Source organism: Rhinichthys klamathensis, unplaced genomic scaffold (genome assembly GCF_029890125.1).
Source record: "Rhinichthys klamathensis goyatoka isolate OS25496 unplaced genomic scaffold, OSU_Roscu_1.1 h1tg000228l_1, whole genome shotgun sequence".
In the NCBI taxonomy this organism is placed as follows: Eukaryota; Metazoa; Chordata; class Actinopteri; order Cypriniformes; family Leuciscidae; genus Rhinichthys; species Rhinichthys klamathensis.
Genome location: NW_026606752.1, coordinates 426,061 through 453,821, shown reverse-complemented (window position 1 = coordinate 453,821; position 27,761 = coordinate 426,061). Strand labels below are relative to the sequence as shown.

Genomic DNA, 27,761 nt, shown 5'->3' with positions numbered 1-27,761 from the left:
TTTAAGTGGTATTTTGGACAAAAAAAGGCAAGATAGTAGAACAGTAGAATTTAAGGAAATATATTTGTATATATATTTCAGGTATTTTTTTGTATACACATTTTATTTATGTTAAAAATAGATTATGAAGTCTTTACTGAATATAAAAGGTCTGAGTGGTCCATTACAGTGGTTTCATCTCCTTATACAGATTTAAGTCATCATCTTGAACGGCCTCGTCGTGTGCCACTACTTCTCCTCTTTGGCTTTGCTACAAAAGAATCCAAAGAAAAACTGAATTAGCTACCCAAGACACCACAACTCACTGAGCACAGTCAGCTTCCGTATAAAAGGCCACGACTGAATTCATACCTTTTGTTGCACTCGCCCTGCAGGTGACAGAATTCCTTTTAGTTTTAATCAGTTCCTCCTCATGTTGGCCTTTGATTTTGTTAGTTCCAGTCCTTGGAGGAACTTAAAAAAGGACAACATAGCAGTGAAATCACTGTATAATACTGAAAGTAAAAATACAAATGGAGAATGTAAGATTCTAACCTTTTAAGCTTCTCTTCCCTTGTTTTTTCGACTTTTTGTTCTCATCTGCAGGTTCTGTACTGACCCTCTTTGTGTCTTTGTTCTGCCTTTTTGTTCCACTTTGTGCTTTAGAGGTTGCACTTTCTTTCTTTACCTTTATGTTGTCCTTTTTCTTGGCAGGCTTTTCTATTGCAATGCTCTCGGCGTGAGTCTTTTTGGCTTTCTAGAGTGAAGCAGACGTTTAATGTTCTTGTATCCGTTCATGAACCCAAGTAAAAAAAAAAAAAAAAGAAGGTAACTGCTTTCACCTTTGAATCAGTATAATCGTGATCTTTCTGTATTTTCCACTTATTTTTGCGAGATTTGGCACCTAATGGGAAATCATTTTTAGTTATAAGTGACTAAAATTCTTAGGAGTAAATCATCTGTTTAAATTGCAGAGTGGTTTTACCTTTGGGCACCATAGGACCAGGATCCCCCTGAAACAAAGCATTTAAATAAAATGTTACCTAATGGTTTCCAGTTTTAGAATTGTACAAGAAATTTTACAAAGCTTTACATACTTTGAACCAAATTGTCCGTCCATTGTGGTCAGTTAATGAGTTCATTCCATCCACAGAGTAACACTGCATCCAGGCTTGTAGCACAGAATATTCAGCCTTTGCTGGTTTATAGCCATTTTCGCCTAATTATATCAAAATGAAGTAAAAAAATCAGTTGCACGAATACCGATCTGAAGCTAAAAAGGCAATTTCACTGACATTACGACTACAAATCTGAGGTAACATGTTATTCAGAATGTGATGGGTATGCATGTACCGTCATACACAGCTATGCAAAATAGCAATTGATAAATGAACGTATCACAATTAAATGCAGTGTAAACCAACCCAATTTCACCACCTCCAAGGGAACAGTGTGACACAAAGAAAGGAGGTCTGGGGTCTCAACCTTCACCCCCTTCTTTCCAGCAGTATCTGTTGTCTGGATGAAACCCAACAGAGCCATGATTAATGCCAAACAAAGTGCCTAGTAATACACTGACTATAGGGTCAGATTCTTCACCTCTAAAACTGTAATAACCTTTTTGATCTCCTTTTTATCCTCAATTTTCAGCTCAATTCCCTCTAGAACTGTCCGTGCCTTCACAAATGGGGGGATTTGTAGTCTGAAAAGGATGTGAGGGGAAAACAATCAGTTCCTTTTTCTCGTAATCAGATTTAGATTGGCATGATAGTAGGCCATCAAAGAGAGGAATATTTCAATGGTTTAATGTACAAGTAAAAAAAAAGGGGGATTTTTCAAATAGACAACGTGGTTTTATTCTCAAAGTTGAGATACACCATTTATTTCGAAGATAGAAAACATTGGAAAGTGAGTTACCTGAACAAAATCTCTGCTCGAAGATAGTTCCCAATCCCGTTGAAATACTTCTGATTTAAGAGAGCCTCACAGATGGGTTTGTCAAATGCCTTGTCAGACAGATTCGAAAGAACATTCTCCCTGAAATATTTAAACACACATACTAAGTTATCAACCCATTGCATCGTAAACTGGCCCTTTCATATTAATCGCATCTCCACCGACAGTAGCATCAAACTACTAAACCAGTGTCACGTTGTGCCTGTGAGTAACCTTATCTGCCAATTTCCATGTAGAGATTAATTGAGTTGTACACCATAAAGTCGAAGACGCATCATGAAATATGCTTGGCATAAAATATGTCTAGGGCTGGGTTGAAAATAAAATGTTCTCGATTTGAATCGTGTCTTATCTTGCTGGAACGATTGATACTGAAATCCCATGAATTAAAATAAAGTTACAAAACCTTAAAAATACAACACACTAATACATCTAAAGTGACAATTAACATATGCTAAATGATCACTAAAACTAAATAGCTCTTCCCCTGAGAACTCCCACTGGTAGTTGACCGTTAAAGGGTTAGTTCACCCAAAAATGCTGTCAGTACATGAGGGTGAGTAGTAATTACCGACAGAATTTTCATTTTTGGGTGAACTATCCCTTTTTTTATATATACATTTAAACGCTATAATTGTTATATTACACCTGTATTCAATTATTAAAAAATAACATTAGTGCGGGTTATTCTAATAAGGCTGTTATCAAGCAAGAAAAAATCAAGGGAAAAAAATTCTTCTGACTGCCGTGTTCAATCACTGTATTTTTTGGGAAGACATTTGAACAAAAGTGGACAACATGCGGAAATGAATTTTTTTTTTCCTGCAAGGGTTTAAAATTCATAACACATTTTAAATGATGGATACAAAATATAGTTTAGTTTTTGATTGCTATAGGCTACTGTTCCATCCACTTTTGTATTTTGTCTAAATGTAGGCTACTGTACGATTGGAAATGTATTTTCTTGCATTTGAAAGAAGGTTGAAACAAAATAAATGAAATAAATAAATACAAAATTCACTTTCAAAAATACATTTAACCGAACCTCACTGTTTACAACATATTTTTACAATAGCCTATTTAAAATATATTTTGGCCAGGAATTTTTTTTCCCGTATGGGTAGCCCGTGTACACTTCCTGCTATCTTACTAGAAACCTAGCTAAATCTTTTATACTAATAATTTCTGTTATACGTTTCATGTGTACACAATAAGATTATTAGTGTTCAGTGAATCCCTCACCTGAAGCTCTCGTACTCAAACATGACGCAAGGCCCTCTATCTTTTTGCCATGTCCCATTTGCTTGCCAGCTGCCGAATCTGCGCGTGTCCTCAAAACTCAGAACCCTGCGTGGGCTCTCATTAGTGTAGAACCGCAGGTGGGCATGTTTTGGAAGATCGTCTTCTGAAGTGAAGCGGAAAAACCCGGACATCCCAAATCGGAAAACCACATCCATCGGATGCTGAGACTGATGTTTACCGACCTTGCGTTTGCGGTCACCATCATTTTTAAAGGGTGTAAGTGTGAGTATGACCTCTTTTCCTCTGGACTGGGCTTTGATGATGTAGGCGTCGCAGCAGAATGGGACCTCAGGATTTTTGTTCACTTCAGATTTCTCTACGGCTCCAGTAAACACAAGCCCTGCACACATCCTGTTGACAAACAGGCTAGCCAAATGAAGCTCAGGACCCTCCGGCATTCTCGAACATGAAAAGAAACCTAAACATAAGGGGTTCAGATGTTGTTGTTAGTGTTACACTAGAGACTTTCCACAATCAGGTTCAAAATAGGACCTAAAACTCTTAGTCGTCACAATGAAATCAAAATCGGCAATTCTTTTTTTTTTATGGAATATTACAGTAGTTATTATAAATGATTTATCCGTGCATATCATTATTTTTTATTCATGTGCCCTTAAAATCTTTCATCAAAATAACTCCCTCTTGCAGCGTCTTCTCTTCTCTGATGACGTGTATACTGGTACGAGGGCGGGCAACCTGTCAATCACATGAGATCGACCAATAGCCCTAGATCAAGTCCGCCCTACATTTTTCTTGTTCAGTAGCTGTTTCACTCGGATATAGCCTATGTCACAACAGGGAAGAAAAGACTATGGGCTATATGCACGCATAACTTCCGCGTTTGATGCAAGGATGCTCTTGCGTTTCCGGTTGGGGAGATTTAAAGCGGAGGAAAACCGAGGAAAACGGGATTATAGCAGAGTTTTCAAAATTTACTGTCCTCTCGTCTTTGAAACGAAACTTTAATACGTTTAGATTTAATTTCATATATAGTTATGTTTATTTAATATAATAAACAAAGAAGCATAAACAAAATGAGGGGTGTCTGTTTTGTCTGTTTTTGTGACTAACGTTTCTTTAGTATAGCAATAAAGTATAAAAACCAATATAAATTCTTGGTATAGCATTGGACTCTACGATCGGCGGAAGTAATCCAGCATCCTTAGACCTTCACCGGAAATATCGCCGTGCATAGAGCCCATTGCCATTTCCGCTTCATGCTGACTTTAACAATTTAGGCCTATCTTTTTTTTTCTCAACAAATGATCAGTGAAAGTAGGTTACTTCAGAAAACAAAGAATCAGATTTGAAAAAAACAACAACCAGGAAGTCAAATTGTTTTCACAGTCAATCTAATTTGCTTTATTTCTTAGTTGGTTTTGTTCTTCTTTCTTTTTGCAGCCAAAAACCAGAACTTGTCTAAAAATGTCTAAATCCTGATGTCTATGTTTTTTCTAATTTTTTTAGGGACAAACTTAGGGAAAATGAGAATACTTTTCTGACCAAATGGGTAATGGAGTGGAAAATTTACCCTAAATAAAGCATGTACGTACTGACAAACTTTAATAAAATATTTCCGATAAATTAATGAATTTTCTTTTTTCTCTTCTTCTTTTTTTTAGTATTAGGCATGAAGCTCGGCATATTCAGTTACCGCTACAATCTGTGTAAAAGTTCATAAAAAAACCTAGCGATTTACTTCCTGCCATTTGTCACAGTTTCAAGAAATGTTTTTGATAAACGGTGGAGAAATAGTAACGGGTATTTGTGCCTTCTTAAAAAAAACAAGGGACACCAAAGTGGACAATAATAGATAATAGTTCAACTGGACTGCTATATTGTATTCTAATGGAGAGCGTCTGATAAGCGTGCTGTGCTAGTTTACAATCCCTCCCTGATGTTGAACGATACTGTTGTTATGAAAGTCTGCCTTAAGCGCTAAGCAACTAGTACATGCATGTTTTGATGCTACATGCAAAGTTCACGAATTGTCGCTTTGCAACGTGTGCTTCCGAATAGCCAGCAAGATCATAGTCAGTAAATCGCTGGTTAAATTCAATGAATCGTGCACCAACTCACCTTTGCTCTTGATGTGTGTTATTTAATAATGGAAACTCGCTCGGTGTGTGCTAATGTTTATGAAACGGGTAAGGGAGCATCATGGGAGTTGTAGTTTATTTCCAGTCCCCCTCGTCTGAGAGCCTATCGACAACGTATACATGTTATTGTTTTGTTTACCCCTTTTTTCTATATACAAAACTACTTTCATCTTGACTTGTACAGTAAATCTGAGGAGGAATTCATGATATTTCCAGATCTGAAGATTTCCAACTGGTCTGAATAGATATTTTCAATGCCAGGGGAAATAAATAAAATATCTGAATATTACTAAATAGTATTTGCATTTTAAGGATATGCCATTCCACTTTAACCGCAAACTGTTAAATACATTAGTAACAAAACAAACAACACAAAAATTTACCAAATGAAATTGTAAGTAACATTAAGGAAATATAGAAACGGAACTATTGTTATTACATTTATTTATTTATTTTTTAAAGAAAATGCACATGATATTAAGACAAATACATGAGTTGAGATGAATTCACTAAGCTTTTTGTTCTCTGGATGTGATTCAACCCGTGACAAAATTAAGTTTCTAGTGACATCTGGTCCAAAAAGAAATGAATACAAATTATAAATCTGATTGATGTGCTTTTTTAAAGGTCAGTGCTCAATTTGAGCAACCACATTTGGAGACCTCTACAAAATACATAAATGTTTCTTTCTTTCTGAGAAGCCCATTTCATGTACACGGACAGATTCTGTGCACGTGCACATTTCATCAATACTCTTCAACAAAGGATGACTGGTTCACTGTAGTGCATTCATCATAGTCTGTGCTTGTTTGAGTTCTGGAAAACAAAAAGAAGGAAATTTACAATATGCATAATACAATGTATAATTACTGATCTCAGAGGGAAAATGACTCGGCCACCTGTTAGCAGGACTCTGAACTTGTCCGCAGTGATGGAGACAACGGTGGTCTCTGTGGAGTCGGTCTCGGGGTCCTGAGCCTGAAGTCTGAGCTGGACTGTGGGTTCATTCACTTGCTTTATTTCACTGGAGCTCAGGGTGTAATCCACACGCCAGTTCACCGCTTCCAGACGACCCACTGACACGACATGGATCAGGATATTATATGTAAATGAATAATCTGAGATGAATTTCCTTTCTTTTTTATTATTAGTAATACTCACATCGTAGGCTGCTCTCCCTCAGCTTTTCCTGTAGAGCACTGTGTTTATCTTCATATGATTTACACAGTCCTGTGGCGTGCTCTAAAAACAAACAAATACATGATTAAAGTATTACGCTTTTTTCAGATAGGACTCGGCTCGAATTGATACGTTAAAATCAACATTGATGTTAAAATACTTATTATGCAAAAGTTAAACACTGCTGTTTACTTTCTGAAGTTGTAGGTATGTTTTCTTGTCACAAAAAGAATGTGTAACGCGTATGCAGGATATACAGATTTAAATATATTTGAAAGATAATTTAAGTTTATTAAACACACTTTAAGCATTATGGTATCACATATCGAATATCGCATTATTTAATGAGATATCGCATATCGCACTTTTCTTCAATATCGTGCAGCCCTAAAATCCCAACACAGTGCTGGGCCCTCTGACCAATCAGAGCAGAGTAGACCAGTCACAACAAACTGGGCCCTCTGACCAATCAGAGCAGAGTAGACCAGTCACAATAAACTGGGCCCTCTGACCAATCAGAGCAGAGTAGACCAGTCACAACAAACTGGGCCCTCTGACCAATCAGAGCAGAGTAAACCAGTCACAACACACTGGGCCCTCTGACCAATCAGAGCAGAGTAAACCAGTCACAACACACTGGGCCCTCTGACCAATCAGAGCAGAGTAAACCAGTCACAACACACTGGGCCATCTGACCAATCAGAGCAGAGTAGACCAATCACAACACACTGGGCCATCTGACCAATCAGAGCAGAGTAGACCAATCACAACATTTTAATCACAACTTTAGTATAAAGTAAAAAAATGATAACGTGCATATCCTTACCTTTAGGCAGGCCAAGCTGCTGTAGTTCACTGGAGAGAGATTCACTGTCTACATCATGTTTAGCAGCACTGGACAGAATGAAACTCAGCACAGCTACACTGGCTTTAATGTCTCCAATTTCTGGGGGGGGGGGGGGGGGGGGGGTGGCAACAAAACACACAGACAACAAAAAATACATTTATGTAGGGACGTGTACATATTGGTAACATCAGTTATCAGCATATGAACGATTTTTTTAATAATCATTGGTCAATTAATCATTCATTTTATTTATAAAGCACTTTTTGAAAGGTAAATAATGGATATTGAATTGTTGCTCATATCCTTTTTTTTTCTTTCTTTTTTTTGGCAATTGCACTTTTGCCGTCATCTAGCACTCAATCGATCTTTAAAAGCACTAATAGTTTAACAATGTTAAATGTTATCTTTAGCGAATCTCAAAATCAATATCCATATCCAGTTTTCCCACACTGTACATTATAATGCTGTTTTGCCTAAATTCACTTGTAGCATTTAAAACTAATTTTAGTTTTAATTTAATATTTAACATCAAATATTATTTGAAAATAATTTTAAAGTAACAACAGGTAGTTTTTTGCTCTCGGGCTCCCCCTACAGTTGGGAAACAGTATTGTCCTCTACTACTGTCGTAAACTGTCATCCTACATGCACGTGCATTTGTTGACAACCATGATAGCCCTGAACACTGTAGGAGGAGGTCACATGCAGGTGTTCTCGCGTGTGTGAAATGTCTTCATCCCAGGTACAGTGGCATATATTTCAGCATGTCATATGAATATAATTTCATGTGTTTTATTTTTTTTATAACGACAAATGATCGCGATGCTCACGTTTACAAGCCAGCGTCATTATAGTAGCCTAGTCTATTGGTTACCGTTTTACTGAATCTATATGATACTTCAATGCAATGTTTGAGTGGTTGATAATAACCATATATCGTCAATATTATAATATCAAGCTACCATAAATGAATCTGCAAATTTTACAAATCGATTTGCATTATAGCTTGAGGCAAGACAAATAAACAAATATCACAGACATGTTAGGTATCCTAAAATATGATTTTATTAATAATCTTCCTCCTTTCTTTGTACATGTTGAGTAGACTACACTTTTTAGGTCAAACATTTGCTATTTGCATTTCATCGATTGCAAAGTTCAAAATCAGAACGAGAATACTAGCGATAGCTAACCATCAAAAACTAGAATATCGTTTACTAGCTACCAGATTGATAATTCGCTACTACTCTAGCGAATTAGAGAGGTTAGAGAGAGGCATTCTTTTTTCGATGGGGGGTTCGATGCTCCCTGCACACGCAAGGTCTCTCGCTCGCTTTCTCTCTCTGCCGTCCGCGCGCGTTGGAGCACAGTCTCTGTCTCGCGTGCGCGCTCGCTCTAGATTCCGGGAGATTTGAACTAATTTGCGGTATAACTTGTCGATCACGAGTGGCTCAACAGGTAGAGATCTATAGATAAACTCATCTTTCAGGCATTTGACCGACCGGGTTGACAATTTAGCGTGAGAAACCGGGGGTGTGGCGTGTGAGCGTGTGAAACCAATTAAATGCGGGTGTCTCACGGCCAATGCGTGAGAGTTGGCAGCTCTGCAATGTTGATCCTCGTTCTGCCTTTAACGCGATCACTTTCTCTTTTTCTCTTTTTGCTTTGCTCCGATAAAACCTTTGCTTTCTTGTTTTTCTGTGCTGCTTCGGCCATGACTATAACATTTGGCTCGCAAGTCCGATTTTAAGGAAGTGGGGGTGGTGGTGGAAGTGACGTATATGCCGTAAAGCAGTCGAATTTTGTAGTTCTCTTTGTTCGCCGGTTACTACCCGAAACCCGAAGTTTAAAAGTACGATTAAAAACGCTACAGACCCCGTCAGGCTATGGCAGACGTGTCATTCAACCTATTGTAAATCGATGTACCATCACAAGAGACTTGGAAATATATTATGAAGGCTGAAAAGTTACCTGTTGTTACTTTAATATCAGCCATTTATTGTTATAAGCCATTTAACATGAAAATAATCATCAGCTTATCAGTATTGAAACATTTGATCTATAATTATAATTTTATTCGACACATCACTATGAGAATAGATGACACAAAAACTAGGTTTTACTCACCAAATTTTGCATCGGTGGTCAGCTTTGAAACTTTGTCATACTGAAAACAGATAATTATATACAGTTACTAGTTGGCTCATGAATTCAGTTTCCAGTTACAGTATTGCAGTCTGCTGTGGCCAGTGCTCTCTTACATCAATGCCTTCATCCAGCAGATCTTTCATGACTTGCACACACAGAAGTTTCATCTTGACGCTCGACTGTGAAGAACAGCAATGAAGTAAATTACTTATGAAGGTGTCAAAGGGAACATCAAAACACCTATTAAATTTAGAAACCCGCACTTACTATTCTAGCTAAGGTGCTTATTTCTGCAAGGACCCAGTCAGGGCAGTCCAGATCTCCACAAAATCGGAACCTCTGAAATAAAAAAATGAAAGAGCAAAATGAGTGAAGAATGTTTACTTCTGTTGCTCAGCCTTAAGACTACACTACGATTAGCGTGCGCTATCCACAACATGAAATAAATCAACTATCCACAAAACAAAGCGGTCACATATTATAACTTCAGAGGTTTCAGATGTGAAACCCAAATAAACCCAGATATTGTCCAATAAGATAAATACCATTATGACAGTCAGTCAGTCAGCTGTTCTTCTTCTTCTTCGTCTTCGTCTTCTTCTTCTGGTATGTGACGGTGGATGGTTGGCAAACCACCTACTGGACTGGAGGACGAGTCAAATTGGTTAAAAACAGATTTTATAGATATTCTATCAGTGAAGTTTCTTTTATAAAGTTAAGTTGTTCGTGATACAATATTTGACTGATTTGGGCCCTTATTTTAAGTCACACTAACTAAAGTGACATTTTTAATAAGACAAATTACTGTTTTATTCCGAGTTCCGACCATACCGTTCCGACTGAAATCTAAAGATTAAACTGCAAACGCGCATGTGCAAATTATTAACGGTGAATGTTTAGAAAATATTAACAACACACACACTATTATTATCATTAGTCTAGAACTGTGTATGTCACGTGTGTGAATCCCGCGATATCCTCTCTCTCTCTCTCTCTCTCTCTCTCTCTCTCTCTCTCTCTCTCTCTCTCTCTCTCTCTCTCTCTCTCTCTCTCTCTCTCTCTCTCTCTCTCTCTCTCCACCCCCCCCAACCCCCCCCCCAGTACATATCCTCAAACGAGCCGGGTTTTTTTTGTCTACGCAAGCGCTCTGTTCTAAATGAGATGTGCTCGAGTTATTCTGAGCGATAGACTCTGCAGGAATATGCTCCTAAAACGATATTTCTCTGTCGACATCAAAGGCATTTTGGCGTGTCCTTGGTTTATTTATGGAGCGTGCTTTCTGTGCGTGTTTTGCTCTTGTGATCCCAGATTAACACTAAAACAAGGTAAGAGAAAATTTACCCTGTAGTCAAACTAATTAGTAAATGTATGTGTGTGTATATATATAGCCTATATATATATAGCGTATATATTAGTAGCCTATTCTATTCTATTGTTTTTTATTTGTTTTGTAAATGATGCGGTCTAAATTGTGTTTGTTTTATTATTTTTTTTCCTCAGATGATTCTCTACTGTTATACAACACGAATTATAGTCATACAGTCTTATTTCATCAAGAAGGATCAAAGAGCCTCTGGGTGGGAGGATTAAATAATGTTCTACACGTTGATGTAGACACTGGTCAGATTTTGGAGGTAATTGGTCATTAATATGTAAATCAATGATATGTGATATTTATAGGAATCACAATGCATCTATATAATTTTGCCATTTTCTATATTTATAATTCTATTCAAAGTAATTTCAGAGTTGGGATATAAAGAATAGTAGCATATCAATGTGAAAGACTGAAGTTAACTGAAACTTTTGGCAGTGGAAGTAATTAGTATGTTGAGCGGCCTATAGGTTAAATTATATATTGTGAATAGATAGTCAGAAATTATGCCCATGACGCCACACAGACAGCTGGGTCAAAAGCAACAAACAGATCTGTCAGTGCAGTTTATTTGAGTTCATTTTAATCAAACAAAGGCAGAATATCAGGTGTTCATGAAAGATTTATTTCCATCAACATGTCCAATCTGGTGCTATGGTTACAATCAATTATTTAAATGTTAATTGAGTGATTGATTAGTGAGAAAACATTCATGTGATTAGTTGCTTTGTATATGGTTTGTTAAATAATTGTGTAGTCATAGTACTAAAAACAAAACAAAAAAACATACATTTTTGAGAAGCATTCAGAAGATTTTGTGACCGAGATAATAAAATAAAACGCTGTTTATTGAGATGCAAACTATACAATTTATGCAGATGATGTTTTATTTTTATCTGTAGAACTTCACTCTGAATCCAAACTTACCAAGATGTGGTAAGGTGAGTTTTTTTTTACACTTTTGAAGAAGCGAGAAAAAAAAGAACAAATTGAGTTTTGTGGTTTATAACAGTCTTTCTAATATTCCTCCATCTATACAGAGCTCTTGTGAAAATGTAATAACTGTAATTGAGAGATTTCAAGACTGCACATTCGTATGTGGGACGAATGGAGGAGAGCCAAAGTGTTGGAAATTGGTAAGAAACGAATGTAGAGAGCAAGATTTTTGGCATAGTCTCTGTGACATATTTAGAACTGCGCAGTTTCTGTCAAATGTTGCCATGTTGTTTACTTTTTTTAGTAAGACCATACTGAGAAAAAAATGTGTTTCTTGACTCAACTCTATTTGTGCATGTAAAATTTCCGCTGTAAAAAAAGTTGCTGCCTAAGTACAATCAACTTGAATGTTTAACCCTCATAAGCTCCTTGTTGCTTGTTTATATTCTTTGTCTATGGCATAGGTCGGCAACCCGCGGCTCTAGAGCCGCATGCGGCTCTTAAGCGCCGCCCTAGTGGCTCCCTGGAGCTTTTTCAAAAATTTGAAAATGGAAAAAATATTTTTTTTGTTTTAATATAATTTCTGTATGAGGAAAAACATGACAAATATTCTTAAAGTTTTTCAACGTTGTAAAAATGTGTATGATAAATATTTAATTTCAACATTTCTGTCACTGAAGAATTTACGTCATAGACTGTGACACACGTGTCTGTCAGATCGGCGTGATGGTAGACCGGTGGCTGACAAACAAACAAACAAACCGGCGGGTGTGTCATGGGCCATGGATCCCAAGGGGAAAAAGAGAAAGATAGCTGAGCACTCCCAACGCAATAGAGTGCGGCGCGGGACTAGATTTGATGGCCGAGTGCGAGCGCGGGCGCGTGCGGTAATGCACTCACTCTACTAAAACAAAATAGAAACGATTTACAGGGCAGAATTTCTATTCATAACATGTTTGCAGCGTTGAGCGATATAGCCAATCACAGACATATGTGTTGATTTCTTGAACGCAATGGCCAATCAGAAGCATTTAAGATAGACTCCCCTCATCGCTCGAAACTGACGTTTTTGTTCAGTGCTGAATTCTGTATGCTGGCAAATCCTTTAATTATAATGAACAAAGTGTGGATATTATGAAAGATTCATTGTGCAGTCAGCTTCATTGATAATAACAGAGATGTGTGAGATCGCGATGAACTGTCATCTTTTTACGGATTATTAAGAGAGCGCACTTTGCGCGCATTCAGTCTTGGCAAACCATGCACGCAGTAAACTGCTTGCTTTCATGTTAAATTAACAGTGGTTTGTGTTTTAATGCTTTAATAACAAATAATTTATCAGGAGGATGTATGGTGGCGACACGTAGGCTAACTTGAAAGTATTTGGAGGTACAGAAAAAAGTGTATTTGCGGGCGGGAGCGGGACAAAACAAATGTTGCGGGCGGGAGAAAGAAAGTTGAGAACGTCAGTTATAACGACCCACGCATTAAAAAATGGTCGGGTTAAAATCGGGCTCGGGCTCATAATTACGTTTAATGTGTCGGGCCGGGCCGGGCCGGGCTTGATTTTTTGGGCCGTTCTAAGCTCTAATTTGTAGCCTACTTATCATTTTGATACTAATAAAGCTAATATAACACTTACAGCATGTGTTGCCTTCATTATAAGGCTTATATAACGCTTTTAATTTTTTGCGGCTCCAGACAGATATTTTTTATTTTTTTTGGGTCCAATATGGCTCTTTCAACATTTTGGGTTGCCGACCCCTGGTCTATGGGCTGACCCCCAAATAATATGACCCCAAAATTGCTGTGTTTTGGTAGCCTGGGAAAACCCAGACAACTTCCGGCAAATTTAGATTTGCTCTGAAAGTTAGTCTGGCAAAGAGCTCATTCAAGCTCAATCGCGGCACCAATCATAAACGTTGGGGCGGGCTTTACACGATGACGACAGCGCTGGGATTTTGAAGCAGATTTTGTAGCCTACGTTACAAAGATGGATGCCGCCGTCGAACATCACTCGTTCGAATCAGCTATCGCGTCTGTTTTAAGCGATTTGAACGTTTCCTTTTTGTTAAAAACCGAGCAAAGAACAACACTCGGAGATGTTTCTCCGCCGCTCTGCATACGTCATCTCCTTCATCGCTCTGATTGGTTTTAGGTCTATCCGCGACGTCCGTTGGTGACGCCCCTCTGGAAATGATTTGTCTATGACGCTTTGCCAGACCATAACTCAGTTACAAATGAGAATGGTCTGGTTTTAACCAGGCTAGTGTTTTGGGAGATTTTAAGTACTTTTGTACCTATTTACGGCAAAAATTTATCAGATACACCATTAGCATGCACATGAAATATTACATTTTTAAGAAAAAAACAGATAATGATGATCAAAATTAAATATGACTCGTTTCTGGATAGGTGTTAGATGCATAACTCTGCCATCTGCTGGTTAGGAGTTTTTTTTTTTTTTGTGGACGATATAGTTTTAGCCAGAAAGTGTAATAACCATATACTTCCAGCAGAGGCTACTTTCATTTTTTCTGGATGTGACTAACTGCTCTTATAACAGCTTTTGTTATGAATGTATATTTAAACATTTTAAAATATATTAAATCAGTATTTTTGTCAAAGTTTAGATTTTTGTTGTTGTTGTTCAAGGTCTTTTGAAGTGTCTTGTTATTGCAACAATGCCACATAAATTTGCAATAATGCCACATAAGTTGCCACTAAAAGAAAAGACTTGATTGCAATTACATATTTATTTCAATAATCCAAATGTATAAAATGATTAACTTTAGAATAAAAAACGAATTATTAGTAAATAAAACCAACAACAAAAAACAGCTGATAGGGACATGAGTGAAGAGTAAACACACGTGTGTGTGTGTGTGTGTGTGTGTGTGTGTGTGTGCGCGCGCGCATGTGTGTGTAAGTGATCAAGTGATAATTTTTTTAAAGTCAGTTTAATGTAATTCAAGTTGAAATGACTTACACATCCAAAATTATTGTACTTAAAAAACTAAGGCAGCATCTTTTTTTACAGTGTATTTTTATGTACTTTATGTGCATGTCTAGTTTCAGCTTGTCGTAAATTTTACCACAAATAAAATAAACTTTAGTGAAAACGTATTAATATGAAGTCATTTCTGTGTGACATTTACATTCTAACGCTCAAATATGTGATTGAGAACCAATGTCTTACTAGTTCAAACGCCAATTTGCCTTTTAATAATTCCGAGAAAAAATAATTTTTGATATCAACATTTAAAACTTCACTACTTAAAATAATTCCTGATATAAGATGATCATTTTTACTTGTAAAATGCCAATTTTCGATATCAGTTATTACTTGCAAAAATGTGAATTCTTAATATAAAAAATGACGTAAGCACTTGCAGAAATTCTTGACATCTCAACTTTAATTTTAATTAGTACATTTGTAATTGTTTTTTCAATTGTAGATCTCTTTCATTCATATCATGCAAATGAATAAATGTTCAAATGGCTTGCCATATCGCTGCTCTCTAAAATGATTGTCTCTTTTCAAAGTTTCCCACAGAAAGCAATCATTCCACCGAGGTAGACGGCACAGGGATCTCACCTCACACATGTACACAGAACTCGCTGTCTCTGATGGCAGGTAAGTGCGGAGCACAAGCCGCTTAATATTTTGATCTGCATAGGCTTTGTGAATGAGCTGGAGGATTGTACATGCTTATCTAAAATAGGCTTTCATTAAGCAGATAGACAGATCCGAGAAGGTGATTCAGCTCTTTCGTAATGAATGTTGCCATTTTATATGTTCAGATGGAGACCTCTATGCAGCAGCTCCTCTTTACAGTGATGGAACCCTGCTGCAGTTTCGAAGAAAAGCTGGAAATCGAATCAGCGTATGGATGCATGACCAATGGGTCTCAGGTTGGTGCAAAAATATATGGGAATATACTGCAAAATATGATGCGTTATATTACATAATAGATTATATATGGGAAACTAGTGCTTATATTTTTCAATATACTGCAATATATGTATTGACCATGTATGGCTATTAAAGCTGCAGTCCGTAGCTTTTTTGGGGGGTTAAAAATGATCCAAAATACATATTTGAGAAAACACATAACCAGCCAGTGTTCAAAACTATCTGCTTGCCGTAGCTCGATTCAATGCGGTAAGCTTGTAATAATGTTTTTAACTCCAGTGGTACTGGTGGATTTCCACGGGAGATTCGAGCATGTCTTTGCGTCATTACGTCACATCTGTACACATAAAGAAGGAGTCTCGGCTAGTAGGCTATATTGCGTGTGAGGATGTTGGAGGTGGAGATTTATAGCCTTTTCTCACAGCACTTGATATAATTAAACTTATCAGTTTGATGGCGGATCCAGAAAGGTTCAAACGACAATCACCAGTGACAACTAGAGATTCACCCGCTGTAAAATGCAAAAGACTTCGTTCGGACTTCGGAGTGGCTACAGAAAAAAAGAGACTGCAACCGGACCCATGCGAAAACAAGGATAATATCGGAAGAACATTACATGTAGTCACACAATGCTGACGTTGTTAACATTAACAATTTGAGAACAAAGTATAATTTGCACGGTTTTGCGTGATATGATAAGCGATTTTTAAATTTAATCAACGCGATTTACTGCAATGTCAGAACCAGAACAAAAGTGGATGTTACTTACTAGTTCAGATGACATTTTCTGGGGGAAATTATTATGTTGGTCATACTTCCAAAAATAATAATCTGTGATTCTGAATGCCAGTATCCACACCGGTGTGGTGACTGACAGCCTCACACTCTTCTCAAACATTGTGTTCATCCGAGCTGTGCGGCGGTGTCGAGGGTGTTGAAGTAACTCACGTAAAGTTGATAATTCCGCGAATGACTGCAATTGCAGATTTCGAACAGAGATGGCGACAAAGAGAGAAAACGCCAGACTGCAGCTTTAGGTTTAACTTGATGTACTAAAACAAAAAAAAAAAAAATTATATATATAAAATATATATAAATATATATGTGCGGCGGTGTCGAGGGGAATGACTGCAATAGCAGATTTCGAACAGAGATGGCGACAAAGAGGAAAAACGGCTGACTGCAGCTTTAATGAATATGAAATATTTATAAATGAAGACAAAAATAGCATTACATGTAATATTCACAAAGTTTTATCCTTTATTGTGTACATATATTGCACATACATGTGCCCATATAAATGTGAATGTATGTTCACACACACATATATATACACACACATTCATGGAATGAGTTACTTACAACAGATTTCTAGTTCCCAGCATGCTTTGCTTCCGACTGTTAAAGGAGAGCAAATGTTACAATTAAGCATTATTTAATGTGTTTTACTCAATATTAATATAGGGGGAGATCTGTTAGTGTTTAATGCTCTATTATTTCTGTGAGTTTTCGGGGTTACCATTGTGCTGACGGGTAGAGCCTGTTGTTCGGTTGACGATTGGTCGAAGTCCATTAAGACTGTACTCTATTTTTAAAAGTAATGACTGTGCACTCCTCATCACAGTGATAGTTTCTTGGCTAAATACTTTAGTACATGCAGGTGTGCTTGTGCTGTTGTCAACTAGTTATAATGTAAATAATTAAAAAATATATAAGATTACATGTGTGTTTATGTTGCATGAGTAAATATATCTGCAATATATTACACATGCAGTACCAAATCTGATCACAAATACATCTATATATTATGAAGTGTATCACTGAATATAAAATTACATGCATTATGATTAGTAAATATATTGTCACGTATTTTTCAATATATGAAAAGCGGCAATTCCTTATGTATTATTCAATATATTGTAATATATTAACACAATATATTATTCTGTATATTTTCAAATATACTGTTAACCCATTTAATTACTAGAAGAAAACTTTTTAGCATTTTTAGACAAACACGTATTTTATGTATGAACTGCTTTTCTTATTGAGGACATCTCCAAATGTTCCCTAAGATTTAATGAACTTAGGACAGATTAGTCTAATTGAACTCGTAGATCTTCCTCTAATGTTATATAGAGAATCCACTTTAGTTTTGCTGACAGAGTTGGCTGAGCTTGAGAAACGCTGACCTTGAGTCATCAGTTATCAAATTATACACCCTAGTCACACCCTAGGTTGAGTTTCATTGAAATGAGTAAAAATGTGGAATGAATAAAGAAATAATTCATGACTTATATGGACTCCCCCACAGAACCCACTTTTATCTCCAGTTTTCTGGCCGAGCGCAAAAATGACTCCTTGAATGAGAAGATATACGTCTTATTTCGTGAAAAAAACTCGGACACGAGCCCAGAAGCTGATCCTTGGATATCTAGAGTTGCCAGAGTTTGTAAGGTATGTTTCTCACTTGGATATGAAAGATGTGTCGGTTCTTTATGAGGCTTCCTACATGTGTCTGAGAGAAATTATTATGGAAAAAGTGACCTTCAAAAGCAATTTCATCATTCTACCTTAACATATAAAGGCATTTGCTTGTCAGAGATTGGATACCATGATTATTGCGGAGGTGGTAAAGAGAAGTCTTACAAAGACAAAAGCTGTGACGGAGATTGAAATTTGATTCCAGGAATGCACGCCTCCCTGGCGTCCAACTAGTCAATTCCCGCAATGCAGTCATCGCTCTTATTTCAGCGCCTTTTGTTTCAGCTGATGTTTACAAATAACTTTGCTGATAGCACTGAAAGAAGAGCCATGACTGCATGACTGTTGGATAGATAGATTTCTAGAAACAAGCATACATTTTACATTTACATTTAGCTGACGCTTTTATCCAAAGCGACTTACAATTGCTATATATGTCAGAGGTCGCACGCCTCTGGAGCAACTAGGGGTTAAGTGTCTTGCTCAGGGACACATTGTTGTCTCAAAGTGGATTCAAACCCAGGTCTCTCACACCAAAGGCATGTGTCTTATCCACTGCGCCATCACCACCCACCACCAAGCATGAAAACAGTTTGCTAACGTTCCCATTATGTTATTAAAACATTATTTTCATAAACCATCTAGTATTATAAGTGTTTTTTACATTTTTATCTGGGCTTGGAATTCAGCTGAATATTTTCCACCTGTGAAGATATCAATCTCTCATAGGTTGATGAGGGCGGTCCCAAGCTGTTCCTCCAGAACATCTGGACCTCCTTCCTGAAGGCACGACTCGTTTGCGGGATTCCTAGCGAGTCGTTGTACTTCAACCGCCTACAGGACGTTTTCGTCCAGCATGCCGAGGACTGGAGGAAGTCGCGAGTGTATGCGCTCTTCTCCAGCAGCTGGTAAACACTGCATTATCTTCTGATATTTAAATAGGATTTACTCTCTGTTGCCTCTTGTTAAGAATGTTCTTCTTTGGAAACAAGCATAAAATATACATGTGTGTGTGTTAACAATCTGTTCTTTTAACATTTGCATAGGAACTCTACTGCTGTCTGCATATACTACTTGAAGGATCTTGACTATGTTTTTGAGAAATCTTCCTTCAAAGGTTATACTGAGGCCATTCCCAGCCCAAGACCAGGAACGGTGAGCAACAACATTCCCTTCCATAATAATCTGAATAAACATCTTGGTTTATCTTATAGTTTGTCCTGTTTGTTTGCCCTCTTTTGGTTTTGCGCTGCATTACAACACCTATCAGTTAACCACTGTGGTCAAATAATGTGTAGGGAAGTTTTTATTTTCAGTGTCCTAGCATTCACAAACACCACAAGACCTTTCCATGAGCGTGTCAACAATATTCCACATATTGTTTCCAGATTTGTCCGCATTTGCTAGTGATGAATAGCTCAACTGGTATTGTGGTATTATTTCTAAGATGACAATGTTCTGAGTCAAACTGGCGCCCGGAGACTCCCAGGTGGCCGCAAGGGGGTCTGTGGAGAAAAACTTAATTGTGGAAAAAAAATCATTAAAATAATATTTTTAGTAATATGAAAATTAAAAATGAACACAGAACCATTTTAATGAATAAATGTGTAAATATATTAGCATTTACCAAACATTTTTGTAATATTGTGCTTGTGGTGTCCATCGCAAATGGGATCATCCTATTTTTTGCTTTAAAACATTGTTAAAAAAACTGTATTGAGTAACCTTTGATTAAAGTGAAGCCTGTTCACTGCAAATGTTTATTTAATTTACATTTTTCCTAAGTTTTATTTTTGTGTATCTGTTTATGCCCAACAACTTCCTCAATCATTTTACCCTTGACCCAAAGGTGAATCATTATGGTTTTTTTCTATAGTCATTGTTGGTGAGCCAAGGCTATCATTTCCACACAATAGCTATTTTAAATCTTATACTTGAGGAAATACGCAGTCATTTTTTGCCATGGCCTTTGTCTTGGTAACAATGAGATGGTTATAACCTCAGACCTCAAACAATGCTGCTAACTGAAATGCCATTATAACTGATTTAACTCAATCTTTTCCAGTGTGTGAAAAACAGCAATTCCATTCCAGTCCCCGACCTCCATATTATTAAAGACTATCCAGAGATGGAGGACTGGATTCATCCCATTCAACAAGACACACCTTTCTTTACAAGTAATAAGAACTTTACCAAGATAGCTGTTGACCGAGTCCAAGCTTCAGATGAAAACATGCACAATGTGCTGCTGCTTGCAACAGGTACATGTCATGGATGTGGTAAATTGGTTCAAGATTACTGTATATTGAATGATGTTTGCTTTGTGACTTCCTTCATACCAGAGAAAATAACAATACACTTGATATAAAAAGCCCTTCCCTCATTACCGGCTTTTGTCTTGTTTTTTTCCTGCTTAAAGGGGTCGTATTATGCAATTGCATCATTTTTTTGAACCCCTGCTGAAATCATAGTCAAAGTTCTTTGCACAAGAAAACGTTCTCTGACCCCTAAAATTCCAATCTTTTTTTCTTTTTTTTTGCTGCTGCTGTGCAAGTCTCAAATTGAAACACTCCATTTGGCTTTCAAATTAAATGTAGCTCTTGGTTGCACAAGCTACTGGTTTGCTGATGTTTCAACAACCCATGGTGAAACTTTTATAAACTTCAGCCACTCTTTTGTAAGCATGGGATCCTTCAGAAGGATGTGCAGAGCTGGTGCTACACACACAGCCAAAAACCGCAGTCCTTTTTGGACTCGGGATGAAGTTTTAAATGATACTTTCAGAGTATAATTAACTATTTTATTTCAAAAGATGAAGGTAAATTTGTTTTCTCGTCACATGTTCCCTTTAGAATGAGATTTTTGTATTATTAACCCTTAAATGCATGAATGTTTCGCCAATCATTATTACATATTCAGGTCTTTTACATATCAAACACGGATGGATCTCTACCTGTCGCGATGATATAAAACTCTCCTAGTATTAAGAGTAACAATTACAGAAGAACAAAATAAAGTAGGCTATATTTTGTTACAGTTTGGAGCTTGGAAGGGTTCAGTTTGAGCAGATGTTTAATACCGGCATCATCACGGTCCTCGTCAGTGCTCATTTCCCAGTATATTTAGCATCTGGCTTAAAATCATTGTATGTGCCCATCATACACTACATGATTTTATGCTAAATCTGTCAACTCGGACTGCCCAAAACCTACAGACTGACTGATTTTCAGCAACATGTGACTCCTCTAGACCGCAAATCGGGGAAATAATCAGTGCAAAGGTCGTGCAGTGTATTCCATCCTTAATAAGTTTTCCATTATTTGTACTGTCAATTTTAAATTACTATTGAACCTGCTTACAATAAATGTTCTCACTAGTTCTTTCAGACCACAGACTGCCTTACTCCCATTCATTGTCTTTGCTCTTCTTAGACAATGGCGAAATCCTCAAGATCCTGGAGGACGGCTCCGAAGCTTTTATCATCTCCGAAACGCATCTGTGCAACGGCTCGGCACCCATACAATCAATGAAACTCGACTCTGTTCAGGTTAGTTTGTCCAGAGACACTTAATAGCTATTTTGGGAGTAAAACTAGATTTAATAAATAGAGAGAAGAGAATGTACCTCCTACGAATACTCCTAGTTGCTGCAAATAAGAACATCACATTTAAATGGCGTCATTAAATTCTTCCTACACTTGAGGAATGCCTGCTACGGACAATGAGGGAAAATTATGCGATGAAAAAAAGAACACAGCCTTATTGTGTTTCGTCGAACTATGCACGCTTTGCAAGAAGGTGTTGTAATCAAGCAGCCTTGTGAATCACTGAACACTTTGTAAACAAAAATAACATCCATTTCGACTCTTCAGAATGTGTTTGTTTTCACTGCTGTCGTTTTTATCTGCAGAAGAAGCTGTTCGTAGGATGTCCTGGTCAGTTGTCCGTGTTAGACCTGCAGAGATGTCGAGACTACAATGCTTCCTGTGAGGAATGTGTTCTTTCCCGCGATCCATACTGCGCTTGGACTGAACGAGGCTGCACGTCACAAACAAAGTATGCGTTATCTTTTTATTCTTTTATTAGTGTTTTATTTATTTATTCATGTCTGTGAATGAATTATTACTGCAGTTATAACTGTAATGTCTGAATTTCACCTTAATTAATGAAATTCTAAAAGGTGTAAGTTTAAAGTTTATTGTCATTTGCACAGGTACGTTACAGTACAGGTACATTGGAATTATTGTGCGTTTCTCAGTCGCTTCGTTATAAAAAATATAATTTTAAGGGAGAGCAAGGAGCAGCAAACATTTTAAAAGTGCAAAAAAAGAGACCATGTACAAATAGACTTTCTAATTTAAATAAGTACACATAAAAGATAAAATAGATTAATAATATTGCACGTTGTAAACTCTACATTAGTAATATTGCACAAGTTATTACCATGATCTACGTCTGAATTTCAATGACTCTGGTCATATTCATACCAAGGTTATTATAGTTTTGCGATTTTTAAATTAATTTTATTTTAATATCATTTTCAGATTTCCTATAAATTTCAGTTTAGTTTTAGTTAGTTTCATTAATGGTTCTGTTAGTTTTTAGTTTAGTTTTTATTTTGTGAACACATTTCTATTTAGTTTTTATATATTTAGTTTCAGTTTTAGTAATTATAGTTTAGCAGAGTTAACAGAACACTTCCAGTTAAAGACATTTAATTTCAGCAAAGTTTAATGTTTGCAGTACAACTCTTGTGAAAACTAATAAACAAATTTTTTTTGAGGATGAACAAAGAACCAAACAAATGCAACTAAAAAGTAAAAATTATTCATTCATATTAAATCTTGTTAAACGTGGTGTAAAAGAAAAAGATAAGCTTATGATTATTCTTTAAGGTTATTTCTATGATTAATCCTTTCAAACACTATTCTTGTATTTATCCATTTATGCTTTTTGTCTATTGCATCGTTTAAAATCATATACTCATATTCAAATGTTCTATTCAGACCAGACATTTAGTATACTTCTATTTGAACAAATGTAGGTCTGTAGGTTCTGGGCTATAGACTATTTGTTTTTTCTGTTTTCTGCTCAGTGTGGAATCTTGTCTAATATGTGTGGTAGGCCTAACTTGTTTAGGCTAGTTTCACATTAGATGTTTATCTTACCTGGAATTAAGGTACATCTGTATTTGTATAAGGTCTAGACGTGATGGAATTACTTATTTGGCCAGTTCTGCTTCTTAGGGCTGGTTCACACAGAAAGCGGTTTTGCTTTGAAAAACGGAAAAAAAGACGTGGGCAGTGGAATGGGGAAAAAGCTCAAGGTCTCCATAAGCGTCATTTAAAAGTTGAACTTATCTTAAATTGAGTGTGCTGCGTTTTTACAACGTTGTGTCTTGCACGTGATGCTGCAAAAGGCGCGAGACTCGAGCGCAGCGGCCATACATTGAATAAAGTAGCAGTGGAATGGAAAAAAGTGATTTTCCGGTACAGGATGAGAGCTTATTAATTACGAAAACGATTATTTATTTTTGCTAATTATTATAGCCTAATTTTGTTTCAGTTAGTTTTTCAGTAACTGTTGTTAGTTTCGTTTAGTTTTAGTTTTTCATTTATGTTGAAATTTCTATTTTATTTCAGTTTACGAAAATGTTTTTTGACCAATAGTTTTAGTCGTAAGGTTATTTTCATAAACGAAAACTGAAACTGATTCATACTATATGTAACACTTTATAACGGTCTCAAAGTAAATTCAAATGTGTCCAAAATCACATATTGAGTAGGTACTACACTGTCTTTGTGAGTGAGTCATTGAATTATTCACCCAACGGATTATTCTAAATCTTGTGCTCTTTTGTTTTCCGGAATATCTGCATTGGTTTCTATGGTAATGACGTCGCGTTAATGCACCAAAAGCAACAACAGCCACATAGACAACATGTCTCGGTTATAGTGTCATTTTCTGCTCGCCCGGCACTTTGGAAACAACACAACCTTGTTTTCGTTAACAACGTCTGGCGTTTACGTTTTACGTAAAGCTTGAGAAATTCACATAAACCACGTGAAATACTGTTAGGGGTAAATGGTTAAAGACCCAGAACCAGATATGATGAATGAAGACCCGGAGTCAGAATTATGATAAATTAAAGAAAAGATTTACTGAAGATAGTTTGCAGTTTCGTCAGTAGAAGTCAGCTTCAAGACTCTCACAGGAGTTCGTAGACAAAGATCACAGCAATTATACCATTTACCAAGCCAAGGTCTAAGCTACGTCCTTGCTTCAGGTTGCAGTTTCTGATTGGCTAAGAACACATATAGTCTAAGTAATTTTCCTCACATATACAGATAGACTGAAGCATATCTCCATAGATTATGCAGCCGACACTCAGACCCTGTGACGTTTAGACACGTCATGACCTTCCAGGTCGCAGATTTGGGTTGCTGGGCGTCAGTCAGTCAATCTCCCATAATGCCAGGGGTTCCTTAACCTGCAATCAAGAAGACTAACACACACACTGACACACAGCTTTTCCAAAGTTGGATTTGGCCAGGCTCTAAATATAAACAGGAGAGTCGTTTCAAAACATCAAGATAATGCGTTCTTTCTCTCAAGGATAGCTAGACTTTAGTCTAACTGCAAAGTAAGGCTTTAACAAAGAAATTGTCCCTTAAACGATTGGCTTCAATGACCCCTATATGTTTGAACACTTTGAAGACCTTTCTCAAACACAAAACAAGTCCGTATTTCATTTCTGGAAGCCGGGCTAAATGAGCAAGCACTGTTGCTGCATTGAGATATCAAATACAGACATTAAAGAATCCATGAAAAGAACATTTCAGTAATCACACTGGTAACTTCTATAACAAAGTAAAATCTCACAAGCCTAGAGAAGTCATTCAACTCATTTGATATTTAGAAGGAAAAATATTGATTAATACCTTCACTCATTCATTACATATACATTGAAGCAACAGTGGATTCCAATCCACCCCCCTTAAATACGATCAGACTGAAGCAGATTTCCAGAAATTCATATGAATGTAGCTCGAAATGGATTTGTAAAATTCATGTTTTTTGCCGTTCACACTTGCTAAATCTGATCGGATTTCAATCAGATATGCACAAAAATCTAATTTGTACCGAGTGAATTCAGTCAGTCAGAATTAGAATGAGCACTTTGACATTTGCCGTAGTCCTCTATGACTATGTAGCTTGCTCACACTTTTAATAAGCAGCCAGGGACAATCACTGCGGTAGAACTTGGACGCATATTGTCCAACGTTTTTAGGTCCAGCTGGTGCAACGGGCCCAGATAACTCTAAACGTACGTTCTATTTACATTACTGGAACAACGTTTGTTCATAACTTTGAGAGAACCTTGCCACAATGTTAGCCAAAGTTCTGAGAACGTTTTCTGTTTGCTGGGCTAGAAACTCCATAGCAACACCCTGGCAACCTGCTACAACACCCTAGCCGTTTTAAATAATTTTGTGTTTTGTTTCAGAGGAGGAATACAAAACATTGCTGATGGACTGACTAACGTATGTCACCAAAAAACAGGTATGCTTTAAGAATAATCACATAATTCTTTTGGGTAAAAAAATATTTTACGACAAAAGACAAAACCATGTTCCTAACTTATGTATCTTTATTTAACAAATGTTTTTTTCAGTGGGAAGATTCAAACGTGATGTGCAACAATCATCGACGGCTCCGATCCGACACTTTGTGGCCACTGATGTCCCGTTTTATCTCTCTTGTCCTGTTGATTCCAATCATGCCACTTATATATGGGAACATGGGCACAAGAGAAGCCCATGCCAGCAGACTCAATCAGAATGCCTCCTCCTCATCCCAGCCATGAATGCTGACATGTATGGAAATTACAAATGTATTTCCCATGAACGTGATTACACTAAAACTGTGAATGAATATGACCTTTTTCCTAAGCCTGCTTTTAATGATGCTTTCAAGCTCAGAGCCCAGGACTGGTTTATGGCTGCATTTATCACTAGTGCCTTCAATCTGTGCTCACTTTAAGGTCAAAGTAGTTATATAAATGTCAGTGCTTCTGTCCTCCAGCATTTCTGACCTGTAAGCTGATTAAAACCATCACTGTCACGTTGCCAGGTGTCAGTGGTTGTCTGGTGTAGACTATAGCCTTATCAAGTGAGGTTTATAGGGAAGTAAACACTGAAGTAAAAGTAAGAAAGTGTCCGTCTTAGATTACACGCTTGCCATCTGTTGAGTGTATACAGTGGGGTCCAAAGTCTGAGACTGCAATGAGAATTTGGGCTTCTGTCTTCGGAACTTGAAAATGCTCGGAAAGTTTCAGGATTTAGATTTTTTCTGAAAAAACAAAAACCATTTCTATGAAGTAAATTGAAGGAATATTTCAGATGCTGCACTATTGGTCACAAGTCACTTTTTAAAACATTCACCAATTTAGTGGTAGGCGTAGGCCTATATTAATATAAAATAATTTAAATTAGACGTGCAAATATACGTTAATAGCCTACGATGTATCACGATAATGAACATGCACGGTATTGTTAACGTGCGGCACTTTAAAATACCTTGAATAATTATTCATTACGAATTATTCCGATTTTTAGAATGCATTTTAAGAATACTTTATCAACCAGCAAAGTGCACAACACCGCTGTATGCTGCGTTAAAGAGGCATGTGTGTGTGTGTGTGCAACACGCATGAGAATCGCATAGCGGAACAAGTGAAGGAGACGCAGTGAATGAAAAATGCACGTTCCCTCTCGGACAACAGATGGCGCTGATGGAGCAGTAGAAATCCAGCTGTTACCCTGGTTACCTCGTAAACAAAGCATCTGTGGTAGGCTACTTTCTGTTTCTGAGTAGTATGCAAATGTTTTAAACATTCATTCTAATTTTTGTATTCGCAATGGTGTTGTTCATCACAGCACAAAATTATTTTGTTAATTAGTTAGTTAACATTAGTCAAAATCATAGTAATTAATATGCGGGAGTAACATTTTCTCACAAAAACGACTCCAGAAGCCTCTGTAGCGAATTTATAAGTAGGCCTATATATTTTTTGTAAGTATAAGTATAAAATCTAGTTAGTACATTATTTGTCTATACATTGACTCGTTGGGTCCTAACCTGCAATATGCCCTTTAAAGGGGTCATATAATGCCATTTTTGTACAAGCTAATATGATTCTTTAGAGTCTAAATTAAAACTTTGTAATCTACTTTAATTAAAAATTATCATTAGTATTGTAAGAAAACACTTATTTTACCTGGTCAAAAACAGCTCTGTTTTCAGCACGCCGTTTCAGTGCATATGACTTTAAATGATAATGAGCTTTGCTCACCCCGCCTCTCTGTTCTGTGCGTACACCGTTTGTAACACAATAACCATAACGCGTTGTTCAGTATAAACGTGGGATTATGAATTATATTGAGAACCTCGTACATAGAAAACATGCCGTAATGTACCCTGAGTGTAAACCTTAGACGCATTCATTGTGAAGCGTGCATCTAGCGATTTGCAAAGATTC

General features: G+C 37.0%; 3 protein-coding genes and 1 long non-coding RNA gene across 5 annotated transcripts; 2 read left to right on the top strand and 2 right to left on the bottom strand.

The window, feature by feature from the left end:
- Positions 1 to 58: 58 nt before the first annotated feature.
- On the bottom strand, positions 59 to 5,393 carry neil1 (nei-like DNA glycosylase 1). Of its 2 annotated transcripts, none has more exons than XM_056264907.1 (11): positions 5,317 to 5,393; positions 3,178 to 3,655; positions 1,897 to 2,016; positions 1,579 to 1,681; positions 1,404 to 1,497; positions 1,077 to 1,198; positions 965 to 992; positions 822 to 883; positions 535 to 736; positions 352 to 453; positions 59 to 250 (listed from the first exon to the last, which is right to left on the bottom strand). In XM_056264907.1, the coding sequence occupies exons 2-11, from the start codon at positions 3,633 to 3,635 to the stop codon at positions 201 to 203; spliced, it is 1,341 nt and encodes a 446-aa protein (XP_056120882.1). In that variant the 5' UTR covers positions 3,636 to 3,655; positions 5,317 to 5,393; the 3' UTR covers positions 59 to 200. The 2 variants fall into 2 exon arrangements, with proteins under 2 accessions (XP_056120882.1, XP_056120883.1); XM_056264908.1 differs by having other exon boundaries at positions 1,597 to 1,681.
- Positions 194 to 806, top strand: LOC130099298 (uncharacterized). The gene is made up of 2 exons (XR_008808375.1): positions 194 to 430; positions 527 to 806. It is a non-coding gene; the product is annotated as an uncharacterized LOC130099298 (long non-coding RNA).
- Positions 5,394 to 6,051: 658 nt separating the features above from the next.
- commd4 (COMM domain containing 4) lies at positions 6,052 to 10,101 on the bottom strand. Its single transcript, XM_056264909.1, has 8 exons — positions 10,056 to 10,101; positions 9,778 to 9,849; positions 9,624 to 9,689; positions 9,490 to 9,529; positions 7,342 to 7,461; positions 6,498 to 6,578; positions 6,236 to 6,412; positions 6,052 to 6,152 (listed from the first exon to the last, which is right to left on the bottom strand). Exons 1-8 carry the CDS (start codon positions 10,056 to 10,058, stop codon positions 6,112 to 6,114), a joined length of 600 nt encoding a protein of 199 aa, XP_056120884.1. The 5' UTR covers positions 10,059 to 10,101; the 3' UTR covers positions 6,052 to 6,111.
- A 576-nt stretch (positions 10,102 to 10,677) lies between these two features.
- On the top strand, positions 10,678 to 26,344 carry sema7a (semaphorin 7A). The gene is made up of 14 exons (XM_056264906.1): positions 10,678 to 10,835; positions 11,011 to 11,144; positions 11,788 to 11,826; positions 11,926 to 12,021; positions 15,368 to 15,458; positions 15,626 to 15,736; positions 18,052 to 18,194; positions 18,951 to 19,129; positions 19,268 to 19,376; positions 20,287 to 20,482; positions 21,653 to 21,768; positions 22,131 to 22,276; positions 25,728 to 25,783; positions 25,896 to 26,344. The coding sequence occupies exons 1-14, from the start codon at positions 10,712 to 10,714 to the stop codon at positions 26,261 to 26,263; spliced, it is 1,908 nt and encodes a 635-aa protein (XP_056120881.1). The 5' UTR covers positions 10,678 to 10,711; the 3' UTR covers positions 26,264 to 26,344.
- The last annotated feature ends 1,417 nt before the right edge of the window (positions 26,345 to 27,761 follow it).